This window comes from Ochotona curzoniae, unplaced genomic scaffold, assembly GCF_017591425.1.
Source record: "Ochotona curzoniae isolate NIBS_2020 unplaced genomic scaffold, NIBS_Ocur_1.0 contig_1014, whole genome shotgun sequence".
NCBI classification, from domain to species: Eukaryota; Metazoa; Chordata; class Mammalia; order Lagomorpha; family Ochotonidae; genus Ochotona; species Ochotona curzoniae.
The window spans coordinates 19,959,070-19,973,974 of record NW_024464920.1 but is presented as its reverse complement, the minus strand read 5'-3'; the positions used below and the strand labels follow the sequence as shown (position 1 = coordinate 19,973,974).

At 39.5% G+C, this 14,905-nt stretch overlaps 1 protein-coding gene across 12 annotated transcripts in view; it reads right to left on the bottom strand.

Annotated features, from left to right (window-relative positions):
• Window positions 1–14,905, bottom strand: part of PPFIA2 (PTPRF interacting protein alpha 2) — a 374,197-nt gene that overhangs the window by 29,918 nt on the left and 329,374 nt on the right. For all 12 annotated transcript variants that reach the window (XM_040989854.1, XM_040989864.1, XM_040989875.1 and 9 more), the window contains one exon: window positions 3,621–3,702. In XM_040989854.1, the coding sequence (XP_040845788.1) occupies window positions 3,621–3,702 (82 nt within the window). The remainder of the gene's footprint in view (window positions 1–3,620; window positions 3,703–14,905) is intronic.

The window sequence follows — 14,905 nt, the reverse complement described above, 5'->3', positions numbered from 1 at the left end:
TTATGTCCTGGCTGCTCCACTTCCTAATAAGATCCCTGCTTGTGGCCTGGGAAATCAGTAAAGGACGGCCCAAAGCCTTGGGACCCTGCATCCATGTGAGAGACCCAGAAGAAGCCCCTGATTCCTGGCTTCGGATCAGTTCAACTCCAGCTGTTGTGGCCACCTGGGGCGTGAACCAGTGGATGGAAGAGGTTTCTCTGTCTCCTCTGTAAATCTACCTTTCTAATAAAAACAAATAAATTTGTAAAAAATCAAAATCCATGATACTATTTTATCACAATAAACATTTCCATGACTTTTTGAAAATGTCATTATTATTGGGAATATATTTTACATCCTCAGAGCACCAATTCCTCCTTTATGTGTAAGGATAAGAACAGCTAAGGATTGAATTTTCTATGGAATTTCAGCACAAACGGCTTAATTAACAACTTTGGTTTACAATTCTCCTTTGTAATTCTTGATGCAGAAATATGTGTCACAGGAGCAGACAGCTGTGCATTTTCAGGGATATGATTTTGATCAAATGATGTAATTTAACTAAACCATATTACATACCTATCAATCTCATGTGATAGCTGTGTGAACTTAACTAGAGGCTATGTTCAAAAATGCTTTGAGAATAATATTTACTAAAAAAAAAAAAAAAGGCTAAAGTTAGGAGCATTTGAGCCATTATAGCTAGAGTGTGCAAAAACAATGAGTTAGAAATTTGGTATTCCAATTTGTCATTTTTCCTGCCAGGTTCCTGCAAGATGATTGAGTCAACAGTGTTATATACACACAGCACAGGGTTAGCTGCACATCTCAGACACAACTTAGATACAAGGAGCGAAAATCTATTTGCTTACATTTTGTCACATTATCTGCTTTAGACACACTTAAAAAATGTTCTTTATTTCCCTCCAATAGTAGCTGAGAGTAAATAGGAGCAAATATTAAAAAAAAAAAACCAGCAAGGTAGATCTTGAATTTTTTCCAATGTCCACAAATGATGAATTGTTAAGTTTATTTGTTGAGGCAATTAAGCAAAGGATAGAATTTTGTAAAAATGAGAAATGCGGAGGGAAGAGAATGGACATAAAGCAGCAACATATAATGTCAGGAGCTCTGGACCAAGAAGACCCGGCTCTAATACCTTTCTTGGCTCTGCTGAGTCATAAAGTTCCCTTAAACCTCAGCTGTGTTTATCTCAGTTCTACAATGAAGGGAGTAAGCCTTATCATTGCTATGGTTTTATGCAGTGCAACTCCACAGACAGCTACTATTGCTCGCCACCTGCTGATCTTGATGCCCTTGTATCATCTTCAAGGATAGGCTGGACAGATGAATATTTCTAATAAACAGTCTGATAAAAACAAGGGGCTGCCATTTTTCCAGACCATGGCTTCATTCTTCTAACTCTGTCCTTCTGAGTTCTTGCTTTGGGATAAGTCAGCTGTCATACTTATATAGAGCTGTATGGAAAACCAGGTCCAAATGATATAAGCCTGATGTTTCTGGTCAGCAGCTAGAAGAAAACTAAATCATGACCATGAACTTAAAGAGAGATGTCCACAAATCAAGCCCTGCTATGAGTGCTTCCTTGGCCGAGAGTGTGAGGGAAAACGTTCAAAGAGGTCATCACTATGCCATCTCTGACCCATCTAAGTTACAGCAGAGAACATGCCATTTAGGGATGATGTGTCACACAAGGCAATACATCTACACTTTTAGTTTTAAAATCTCTACAGTATTCCTCAAAAGGGGGTGGGGTGGGGATGGAAACCAAGCAAACAAACAAGAACCATTTCAGGATCAATGTAGCCTGGGCTGAGACTGACAGATAAAAGAGAAGGGGAACGTGACGTACATTCCATGGCTGAGGAGTTTATGCCAGAAATAAGAATTGACTTTTTTCCCTTGCAGGTTCATAATCTGTGACAAGATAGCTCTTGACTTCTTAGTTATCAACTCAAAATGTTTAAAATAACGAGACATAAATATTCCTTGCCTGGGTCTCTTGAGTTCTCCATTCCTCCTTTGTAAGACACTTGGATTTCCCCACTGGCTACCACGGCTCAGATGCTTGCTATTAGCACTGCCACCCCAAACTAAAAGAGTTTAGACATGGTAAATGGCACATGAAGCACCAGGCTCTTTCTTATAATATTTTCTTACCATGTTGTGCACTGAGGAGCTTCAAAAAGAGGCAAAAGCTAAAGAGTTCCCATCCACTGTATCACCCAACTCATCCGTCTTGTTTTTTTCCCATTTTCTAAATTGAGTCACATTAGGAATTACATTACAAGCAATTTATCTGGGCTTAGGACAAGCTTAATTAGCTCAAACTTCACTGCCTGACACTTTCCAGCACCTTAATGTGACTTTTTTTTTTAATCTGAAAGGATTTGTTCATCACTTGGCAAATTAGCAACTAGCTCCCTGTCAAACTGCAGCTCATTTCACCAGAGTGAAAGCTGAGCAAAGCACTGCTATCGTATTTATGCTGTCATTTCTTCATATAGTGCTTGATTGTTATAGTACAGTAATTTCAAAGATGTCCTTGGAAGATCACTAATGCTGAAATTTCCTTAACTGCTGTGAAAAAATACAAACCAGACCTTCATTAGGTTAGTCTAAGAAGAAAAAGGAAAGTATGTCTTTACATCATTGTATGAAATTTCTTGCTTACACTAAAGTGCACTTCGGTGTTTTCCTCATAAGATCTTGAGATAATTGGCTATAGGACAAGATAAGGGAGCAGGAGATTCTGTAAGGCCAAACTTTTTAAAGCAATGTGTGCCTGCCTCTCCCAATCCAGAAAAGCCAGATTCTTCCTCACCCAAACCTAGACCTGTCCGAGAATGTCCTAACAGCTGCTTGCAGCCCACACTTGGCATTATAAAAGGCAAGAAACAAAACTAACACATAGCATAGGAAGACCATTTGTGATCAAATATATATGTCCCTCACAGTCATTCTGTATCTCCTTCCTTCTATGTTCAAATGTTGCCCTATTTTCCCATATCACTACATTGTGCAAGATATGTTGAGTGCAGTTCTTGTTTCATTCATTTGAACTGAATTCATTTACTTACTTAAACTGATAAGTTAATACGGATTGAACTGCAGGTAAATTCTGTTGTTGATACAGAAAAGACCAAGTTTTCCATCTAATCTCAGAGGGACTAAATTAGCTAGCATGTCCCAGAGCAGCAGAGAATTAGTTTCAGAAATTAAATTGTGAGAAAATGAATGGTTTTCTACATAATTAGATGATGCTGATAATTTTAATGTTATCAACACTGAATATGGAGAGAGCCCTTCTCTGTAACCTAATAAGAAGAACCCAGGAGTATTAACAATTGCTTTCTTCTAACAATCACAGGGTGACTCAGTAATAGTTTCTTCACCTGTGCTAGACATGAAAGAGCTGGATCTTAAGAACATCCTTCTTAATCCACAGCACACTTCTGATATCATCTCAAGATAATTACAAAAGTCACCATGCTCACAATGCCCCCGAGACAAAAAATATGACTGGGACATTAACTTCAGAAAATGTTATTTACCTATCTCCAAAATACTATCACATTAGTAGTGATTAAATTAAGATCCTTTCATTTTAATTCTCTTACCTCTAGCCACGCGACTACGGTGGGCCCATCCCACTGGGCAAAAGGCAATCCCTTTCTCCGAGCTTCTTCAAGAAGTTCATGCCTGAAGCATACGGAAAAGATTATTAATGAGCATAAAATAACCAATAATTTTTATGCATTTTCAATGAGCTAAAAAACAAAGCTCTCACTGCTTCTCAGCAATACACATAAATATTTTATTCTCTAAAGTTCAAACATAAGTGCTACTGGACTAAGAAGTTGAATTATGTCATCAGCAAAGATCCCCTGAACTAGAAGAAGCCCATGTATTCATATTACGGCATTCACTATGGTATCCGAGTGTGGCTTCTTTCATCTGTACTGACTACTTACCCTTACTATACCAAGATGAAGAAAATCTTTAAGTATAGAAGGTAGGTATAAACATGGTCATCTTTCCATTGGAATGGTTTGCATAATTTAATATGTTTTCTGGATCCAGACAACTATGTTTAACAGTTCTCTTTAGATAGATTGCAAAACCACATCTAATGTGAAGAAAATTCCCAAGAATTTTGATTTTCATTCTCACAAAATATTGAGCTATGAAACAGAAAAATACACTTACTTTTTATCTGCTGTTTTTAAGGCAAGCAAAACATCACAATGGCATTAAATGGTTTTTGTGCTTAATAAAATGATGTACAGAACCCTGACAAATGCATCTATCATTTCACTGTCCTTACTATCAAGTGATATACTTGGCCTCCAGCTGTAAAAGTTTGAGATCATTTATTAAGACAGTAGCCATGGTTGCAACTGACTATGTTGGGAAACATTTTCTAGACCATTGTATACCTTGCTATTATGCACAGATGACAGCGTAAGAATTGTTGAATTTTGAATATGTGCCTTTCATGCATAATGATTATCATATATGAACTCCCAAATACAGCACTTGACTCCTGGTATTACCAAGGCACTTAGTGTGGTAGACTGTATGATATTAGCACTTCTATTCAAAAATGCCTTTCAACACAAAGGCTTTCTGTATTTGCACTACATGTGAACAACTAAAAATGCACAAAAAAAGAATTCTAAATGGACAAAAGAAAATGTCACGTAATAATAGTTCAGGGACACAGTTAAGTCAATTATTGTTTTTGTGGAAAGGACATTTAGTTCTGTTTGTGTACATTTCAGCACTGGGAAAGTGGACAGGGATACAAATGAACTGAACCCAAAGTGAAAAGCAAAGGTATGGTTCACATGATGTGCTCTGCCACCAACCATTTCCCTGAATTTCCCACTAAGATCATTTATTGAAAAATGCTTTTAGGCCAGCACGGGAGGGCGGTCTAATGCCAGTTTGTATCTGCAAGGCAGGGTGGCAGGCCCAAGGGGGTGAGGGTGGCAGGCTTGTGGATGAAGAAGGTGGGGGTGCTAGAACCTGCAGCCTTGTGCCCAGGCAAGTGAGTAAACTTGAGAACTTCCCCATGTCTTTGTTTCCAAGTGAAGTGGAGGAAGGAGAGGGAAGAGACCTAGGACAGCATAATGACCTGGTGGGCTTGGTGGACCAGGTTTGGGAAACTTTGATTGGGTATGGGTGTGTGGAGGGGTAGGGTCCCAGGCCAGCACACATACCAGGGGCTTGGGTGGGCAGACAGAGCTCCGGGCTAGTACACTATCCCACAGAAGATTGGGCTTAGGAAGCCTGGGCTGGGGAAATCAAGTGCTAGGGATTGGGGGTTGATTAGGAAAAAGGGCAAGAGGATGTGTGGGAAGGAGGACCTTGAGAGTGTGTGTTGCAGGAGAGGATTGAGTTCTGAGGGACTTCCATTGACAAGACTAGTGTATTTGCAGGTAAGCAATGGGGCTGAGATTGAGCAGTTTAGAAGGGGGAAACTGAAAGACTTTTATGGGGCAGACTGATGCAACAACCCCATGGGAGAAGAGCTGAGCTAGTTAACACTGACCACTGCTGACCAATGTTCACCAGCATGCACTATGGCTAGTCTGGGGATCTACTGGCAGGACTAGATCACAGTATCCCCAGTGAGAGTCAGAACAGGGCACGGGAAATGTTAGGTTGAGCAATGACACGGACCAGCACATGAGAGAACCAAGTTTGGAGGCAGACTCTACAGGGAATATGTCAGCCCATCCCTGTGGAACTGCAATTTCTGCTAGTTTGTTTAAGAGCTGGTGGTAGTGATGGGCTAAGCTAGGCATAACCATAGAACCCTCTGACACCCATGGGTACTGGGGTTGGGAACAGTTGGGCTGGTTCAGGCTACAGTACCCAGTACCCACAGGCACACCCAAGAAAGGGGTGTGAGTTGCACCAGGCCACAACACCCACCTGCTAGTATAAAGGCCGGAACTAAGTGGGCAGGTGGGGCTCCAGGGCTGAGCCTGATGGAGGAACTTGGGCAACTTCTATTGTGGACCATAGCTCCTGGGGTGAGCATGTGATTCAGGCCTGGGTGTTGCTCAGGGTTGGTTTTGGAGTGGGGCAGACTGGGCAGGGATAGGCCAACTCACCCCACTGGTAGGTGCAGGAGCCAGGCTGGAGTGCAGGTCATGACAGGCTAGGCTATCAAACCTACCAGTTTACATGACCCAGGAACGGGAGCAGACCAGGCAGGGCCGGGTTACAGCACCCACCAGTGAGAGCTGGGATTTGGGGCAGGCTGGGCCAGTCCAGGCTGCAGCATCCAATAGCAAAGGCTGAGATGGGGGATTAGCTGTGCCAAGCTGGGTCAGAGCAACCACTGGCACTCAACTAGTGAACATGAGAACCAGGTCTGGGGGTGGGCATGGCTAGACAAGCAATGGAATTTGCTGGCAGGAGTGTGGGCTGGATAGTGGGGTTGGCTGGGTTGAGCTAGGCTTCAATGCCCATCAACATGTCCAAGGGCTGATCAGAACTCCAACCATGGGGAGAATGACAGGATTTGTTGTCTGGCCATAGGGTGTATGTATCAGAACTGGATCTCTTCAGTGGCTTAGATGGAGTGGTGAATGGATACCCAGATGCACATGGAGGATGTGGTAGTCCACTGGGGCCTACAGAGGACATCTGGTACCAATCACAGGAAGGAGGACAGAAGAAACTGGTCAACTACCCAGCCAGGCATTTACAGCAAATATCTGGACGAATGGATACTCTAAGGTGGACTATGTCAGCCAATGGACCTTGGAAGGATTTCCTCATCCTTGCATCAATGAGATTGACAGCATATCGGAATCATCAAAACTACTTGAGCAGAACCCTCACAGCATGTTCCACATTGGGGATCCTGGGATGACAGTGGGTGGCCATTACCCACCCCTGGGTACTTCAGCAGTTGGGAGGCTGGGTGTGGCTGTCCCTCCTTTCTGCCCCCTTTCTCCAGACATAGGAAGAATTATAATAAAATTTGGAAACAATGGCTTCACTGACTTCTCTAATCCTCAATCCTTCCCTCCCTAATCAACTATATAAACATCATCAAAAATAAAATGTATACAGTTAAAAAAGAAAAGAAAAATACTTTTAAAAAGCTTAGTCTCACCAGGGAGGACCTATTTGCAGAAACAGATAGAAGTATGAAAGAATCAATTACTCCCTCCCCCCCCATTATGAGCTCAGACTCTCACTTTATGTGACAAATAGACACACAAACCTACTTTTCCAGATCCCTTGTTAGATGAAACAAAAACATAAAAGTGACAATCCCCTTCCAAGCACAGTCCAATACACAGCTGCAAAACCCTGGTGATGTAAATTCTCAGTGCGTTTTAACAAAATAGTTAACACAATGGAAAAATGGTATATTCTAGAAGCAACTGGGATGGCTTTAAAGAGCAAGTATGAATAAGATGGGATGACCCAGTAAGTAGTACTACTGTAGGTACAAAAGGAGGACTTAAAATGGAACATATGTGAGAAAATGAAAAGTAGTTCTTCACAGAGCCAAAGTGTGCTATAAAGGGTTATGATACTATATCCAATAGGAAAGGAAAAACTTGGTTGCATAGGCAAATGATATTGAGCAGGAACAAGTAAATGTTTTGCCTTTAAGTTTGCCAAGTAGACATGCACTGATAATCTGAGAAGCACAAAACATTTTTATAAGTGAATTGTAAGTTGTACAAGTCATTTTTGATGACTGAGGTTTTTTTAACTTAACTAAAGTTTCCTAAGGAAAAGAATACCATAAAAAAGAGCAGTTCTGTTGAAACGGAAGTCTTATCTTCTATCTTCTCTGCTCCTATATCTTTATCACTTCCTGAATCACTAAAAATAAAACCCACAGGAACTGTTTGGGCCTATCCAATGCTCCTGACTTCTCTGATTCTATTTCCACCTCAACCAGTAACACTGGCTTGGAAATAAAGGATTCTTATTGCCTCAACATCTTTGTGCCTGTTTTCCTCCATCTGAAATCTTTTCTTCCATGTATAGTGGATTCGTTGTCAGAAAAAATAGTGACTTGAATTGCTTAGAAAAATAGTATAAATACAATGTGACACAAGCAAGCATTATAGATACCTTAGCAATCTATTCAACCAGTCCACATATGGATTTGGTCTGGAATGCAGTATCACTGTAGCCAGAATTTAACCTTTTAATGATAAAGTAGCAATCCAGAACAAGGCTGTGGTCACCTTTTCCAACACAATTCTGAATCTGAGAACTATTAGCTCTCTACTCGGGTATAGAGAGGAATTTTTTTTTTTTTTGCTTTCTTTATCTCTTGACAATCTTATCTATCCAATTTTTCCCAGAGTCATATGTATCTTACTAAAGATATGGATCTTAATTTTTTAAGATTTAGAACAGGATTTAGAGGACATCAATAACACAGACTTTTGGGGGAAAAGTTTTAGGCACAGAATTGTGTTTATTTATATGAAAACCCATTGTAGGAGGTCATTTGAAATCAGTAGAGCTTTCGAATCTTGTAATAGATATGTCCATGAATTACTGTGATTGAGAAGTGATGTGTTAGGAAGGCGCTGTCAGGAGTTAGGATTCAGACACACAGTTGTTTAGAAGGAAGCCTGTGCTGGGGCTACATGACATAAGGACATACACGGATAGGTATTCAGGAAATGGCAAGACTCAAAAACATTTCTGAAGGATCAAGAGTCTCTTAAAACTAAATCCACAACATTTTCCAGACTCATTCACAATGCGTCACTTTACTACAATGGCTGAATCTGAATAGGAAAGAAACACTGGACTCCTGCCTGTCGGGGCCTTTTTATTTTAATTTAAGAAGTATACAGAAACTGAGAACGAACCCCAGTTTGAGGAGTCACTCCCAAATGTACATGATAGCTGGGATTGGGCTAAGATCACATCGGAGAGAGGGGAACAAACTCCATGTCTCCCATTTGGTACATCACTACTGCCTCTGAGGGTCTATGTCAGCCAGAAGCTTGCACTGGGAGCTAGAATTGCATCTTAATATGCAAACAGGCACCCCAGTGTAGTACGTATTCTGATATGGGATGCAGATATCTTAATGGGCATTTTAACCACTACAACAAATGCCTAACCCTTTTTCAAATTTATGTTTCCTATAACCTTGCAGATGTGACCTCATTAGGGAAATATGGTGGGGAGAGGGAAGGGAAAACATCTGGCCCCGTATCATCCATTTGGAAGTTATGTTTCTGCCACAATAAACAATGTCTGCATGCTTCCTTGCCTCTTCTCCCTACTTAGTCTTGATTTGCAAGGTTCAACTTCTTTTCTGAAGCCCCAAGGCAGTATGTTACTTGCTCTTATAGACCATATATTCCTAAATAATCTTCTGCATAGTGTTCAACATTTTTTTAAATGTTCTGGTTCAACAAATGAACAAATATGAGTTGTTCATTTATGTTTTGCAATAATAATAAATAAATAAAGTTAGTGTTTGAGGATATCATCTTGCCTAGGTATTCTAGGAAAGTCTCTCTAAAGAGACAACATTTGAGTTGGCATATGAAGATTGAATGAATAGTGGCAGGATTTAGGAGTTTGGTAGAAAAACATTTTGGGTTTCTTCAACTACAAACTTCCTATGGCACTGCATTGGAAATTTGGGCAACAGAAAAATCAAGACAGGCCAATGGTAGGAATGTACTTAAGAGGAGTGAGACTGGAGGATGGAACTGGAAAGGTAGCAAAGTGTAATGTGAGACCATAAGTTAAAGAGTTTATTCTAAGTGTGATAAGAAACCATCGGAGTGCTTAAACACCAGCTGCTGAGAGTAGAATGGACTTGAGTTGGCCAGAACTTATCTCTAGTCAGTTGGTAGAACGGCCAGAGTTGGAGTGAAGGATACCATTAGAAGGCTGTTACAGTTTCAAAGTTAAATATTGTGGTAGTTAGTTCTGGGACTGTGATGGTAGAAATTATGACAGGTAGTTAGAAGAGATTCAGGCATATGGTATATATTCAATAAATTTTAACTGAATGACTGAATACATACCAATTAGATTTCTTAACAGTTAACAGCCTTTTGGATACTCAGCAATTCTCTTTAAGGATCAATTTTCTCATCTCTGAAGATGATTACAAATTGATATTCATAAAACTTAGGATAATTGAATGAAATAATTTTTGTGAAAGCAGCTGGCAGACAATAGGGACATACTACATGCTAACTTCTGTCTCCTTTCCTGCCCAACTAGCATTCATCTTATATGCCACATCACAATAAATGTCTACTGAGTTACCACCATCTGGATTAAATTTCAGCAGTAGCTTCTCACTGGCTGTAATTTGTCTCTAAAATTACTTGTCAAGGTATGTTTGCTAGACCTCTTCACTGGGTTCATGGTGTCCACTTCACTTCCTCTATTCTATTCCTATTGTATCCATTTGGGATGGCCTTCCCCCAATTATTTCCACACATGTCTTCCCTTTTTGTCCAAATGCCATCACTGACTGCACCATGGAAAAATGCTCAGGTCACTGTATGTGCACAAACCTTGTGTGCTACATACTCTAATATCCTAAGCACATTAGTCAAAGGCCACTAGATGCTCCAACTCCCTTTGCATGAAGTATAAATGGCTTTGTAGCCATTTGAAATTTTTGAGCAAATTAAAGGCAAAGTCAGCTACAGCATATTGATGAATTGAGCAAACTCTTAAGTATTTCTTAAATAGACATTTGTACATTTTTTATAGGAAATTTGCAGATGTGAAGTGAAACTTGTAACAGCACCTGTCTCAGAGCGTTATCACAAAATTTCAGGAAAAAAAGTCATATTAACATGATTCAGCAATGCTTCCCACAAAGGAAACTGAATAAATGTAAGCCTTTACTATTCATAATCACAGGTCTGACCTCTGGAAACAGTCTCCCAACAGCCCATGGCAGCATCCTCAACTTGCACTCTAAGAGCCCTCCAGTGAACACCTGTTGCATTATGCATCTTTACTCTCACATAAAAAGACTCTCCAATGAAACTGTTAAGAGTTTGACAACAGGATGCTAGACTACTCCAATGCCTATGCCTACAACGCCACGACACACTTAACTAGCAGGAGGTTCAAACAGTGACTGTTGCTGAAAAGGCTATACTACTGTGATAACATGAAGGAAAACAGAGGGGGTGGTGAGAATGGGGAGAAAAGATTGTGCAGGAACCTATAACTATAAAACTATCACAAAAAAGTACACAGTAAAAAAGTCCTAGTTTCATCCTGATTTACTTTTCTAATCACATCCTGAACTTTATTAAACCTGGAAAATAACCTTTACAAATAATGAATGCATTATTACTTGATTACTTGTCCTTTTTCAAGTGCCATTTTCCAGAGTTGAAAAGTTTTTATACTTTAATGATCAAAATATGCATTGCTGGCTAAAATTCTGATTTCTCATTTATATGAAACATTATGATAGCCCAGACATCTAAAAAAAAAAAAAAAAACACACAAAAAAACAGTAACTGCAAGGCTAGATCTTTTACATTCCCAGGACTTGTCCATAACCTTGGGTCTTTTGAAAGTTCCCAAAAAGGAGTGATGGAGTCCTGGGATCCCATGGGCACCTGTTCATGTTCTGGCTGCTCCACCTGCGATCTAGCTCCCTGCTTACAGCCTGGGAAAGCAGTGGATGGTGGCTGAGGGCCTTTGAACCTTGTACACATGTGGGAAACCCAGAAGAAGCTCCTGGTCCCTGGCTTTGGATTGGCTCAGCTCCAGCAACCACAGCCATTTGGAGAATAAACAAGCAGTCTCAAGATACTTCTCTATCTCTCCCTCTCTGTAAATCTGGCCTTCCAATAAAAACATAAATCTTCAGGGGAAAAAAAACTATACTTTTTCTTGCTATTCCCAATTAACATTTGTTTTTGTTTCTTGGCTATAGGAAGCCTAGCCAGGTTTACCTAGTTGAAGTAGAAAAGTTAAAATGTTAATTGTTTTAGTTCAATTGATTTTTTTTTTGTAATTGCAATTTACTGTAATGTTCTGGTTGAGACATTCATCTTTATGTCATCGATGAAGTCTAGAACAGGACAAATTCTTATTTATAAATAGGAATAAATACGTGACCTGAAATGAAGTATAAAGTGTAAGTCAATCTGAGAGCTGAATCTACTTCTTAACAGTGAATAAACATTCATGCATTACTACAAGGAAATGCACATAGACTTCTTACTACTGAACTGTAAAGTGTGTTTTGTGTCATTAAGCAACAGGTGTTTGGCCTAGCTGGTTAAGAACCCAGGGGCTCATCTTACAGCCCAGGCTTGCTGCCTGGTTCCGTCTCCTGGCTAATGTTTCTTGCAGACACAGACCCGGGACACAGCAGTGATGGCTCGGTTCCTTCCACGGACATAGAAGAACTGGACTGAGTATCTGGCTCCCAGTTTCAAGCATTGGTCCACTCTAGTTACTGCAGGCATTTAAGGACAAAGATAAAGGGCTTCTGTCTAGCTGTTTCTCCTCTAAATTGAAAAATAAATAGAACAACCCATTTAACGCTGCAGGGTATAGACAATATACAATCTGCTTCAATTCCAACCCAAACAATGGTTTCATTATTACTCCATGATTCAAGAATCCATATCTGTTGATTAATTCTGTGAAAATCAAAACTACATTTTTGAGAAACTGGCTGCTTTGCAACATTTAGCAGCTACCATCTGAAATGTGTATCTTAGTTAACATAGTTATTCCAAACAGAAATATGTTATAAATCCCAATCAGCTGCTTCAGAACATTGATTACCTAAATACATATTTGGCTGCATAAAATTAAGAGTTTAACAAGGTTGACTTAATTTTGAAAATTCATGCTGTGACTGTGTGTATAAGTGCAAATGTGTTGTATACTATTACGGTTTCACTGAATATGAAGATATAAAAAAATCCATTACGCATTTACATAGTGTCTTACTTAGGTGGAAAAAAAACACACACTAAGTTGTTTAGAGCTGAAATAATTTGGCTGTATTCAAACCAAAATTCATATATGTAAACTGTTTTTTCCTTCCCTGAAACCTAGAGCAAAGACTCAGGAAAGAAATGCAATTCATTTGTAAATTTGAGATTGACATGAGCCCCTTCCTCATATTTATTTTGAATTTACTCATTCTCAAAACTAGTAAGAAGTCATAAACACACAAATAAATATGATTAAGACAGGCTGTTCGGCATTCTGATATTGGAAACTAGAGAGATTTGTATTATTTTCCATTAAACAATTTATCTGGCACATCGCCATAGACTGCACCTCCTCTTCACTCTGATACTCCTCGGACTAAATGAAGAACACTGGCTGTTTTTGAGGCTATGTGGATACCATTTGAGAACACCTTACTTTATTGCTTCATCTGTTGTTGAGCCCTTTTCTATGCAACTGAGAGGCTTATAGCCTTGATGCTCTTTAAGTTACACATACTGTGTTGTACTCTGAGAAGCTCACAGCAATCAGTAAATACAGAGTCGGAGCCCGGGCAGTGTCAGCGGCAGGCAAGGCAGGGCCGAAGGTCGGACTTCTGCATCCTGCTTCTGTGTTCTTCCGACCTCAACTATTTCCACATTAACTTCTTTGTGACATCCTCCTACCCTTGTCTTGGGGGAAATGGTTTGAATTAGGAAAAATACTTAAGGTCCAGGACAATGTGCCAGACAGGAAATTCCATTTTAAAATGAAAGCAGATATATCCATTTCTTCCAATAATGAGAATGGCTGTTTTCTTATTTAATGTTTCATGTAAAAGAATAAGTAAGTTTTCTTAGAATTATCTCTTTGTGAAATTTGAAAATTAGAAAACAATATATTATATTATACATTATAATATATAATATATATTATATTATACATTATATTATACATCAAAACATTTTAGAAATCCAATGTCCAGAGCACTACTTATTTTAGAAAAACAACCTAGAGCTTTCATTTGACAAGTTGGACTTGTTTCCTCTGCCATCTTTCCTTAATACAATTACTTTAACTGCATTATAAATTCTGCATTATAAAATAATCATGGTATTAGCAAATATAACTTCATATTAAGAAGCAAAACACTAAGTAATAGTAAACATTGGTACTAAAAACTCATGATCCCAGAAGCATATTATGAATACTCTTCATAACTTCTGAAATAAATTACTGCAGTGAAATCAATTATGAAAAGCCATTCTGTTTTAAGATTACAGTATCTCCTCCTCAGTTCATAGTACTTTAATAAGCTCATGTCACAGATGGGAAAAAAATCTCACACATTCTTTAAATATTGTCCATGTTGCTTTATTTTGTGCTATGAAGCCCGACTTTTACTAACAGAAACTACACTTAAATTTCAACTCGAATATTAGGAGTTAAAATTTGAAATTTTCATCTGAGTCATAGTAGATTGTTAACAGTTTTCAAAATTAGCCAGCAGGAACCAGTACTGGTGCAGTGGCTGAGCCCCTCCATGGGGTGTCGCTGTCTCACACCACCTCCAATTCTGATCCAGCTTTCTACCAACATACACCCTGCGAGGCCTCAGCTGAGGGTCCAAAAACCTCGCCTCCTCACACCCACCTCCAAGAGGTAGACTGGACCCAAGACACCCAAGGTCAGCATACCCAGCCCTGCCTGTGGAGACTGTAGACACCCGGGGAGCAAACCGACAATCCCTACCCTTGAAATAACTAAAAATAAAGAATATTTTTAAAAATCACAAGTGGAATCAATGAAAAAAAAAAGGCATACTTTCAGCCACAACCAAGGATTACTTTGGTATCTAAATTTAAACTCTTTCGGGAAGACTACACACTTCAGCCTTTCCAGCAAAGTGCAGTCCTAGTAATTGGAAATTCTGTCTGCGCCCCCA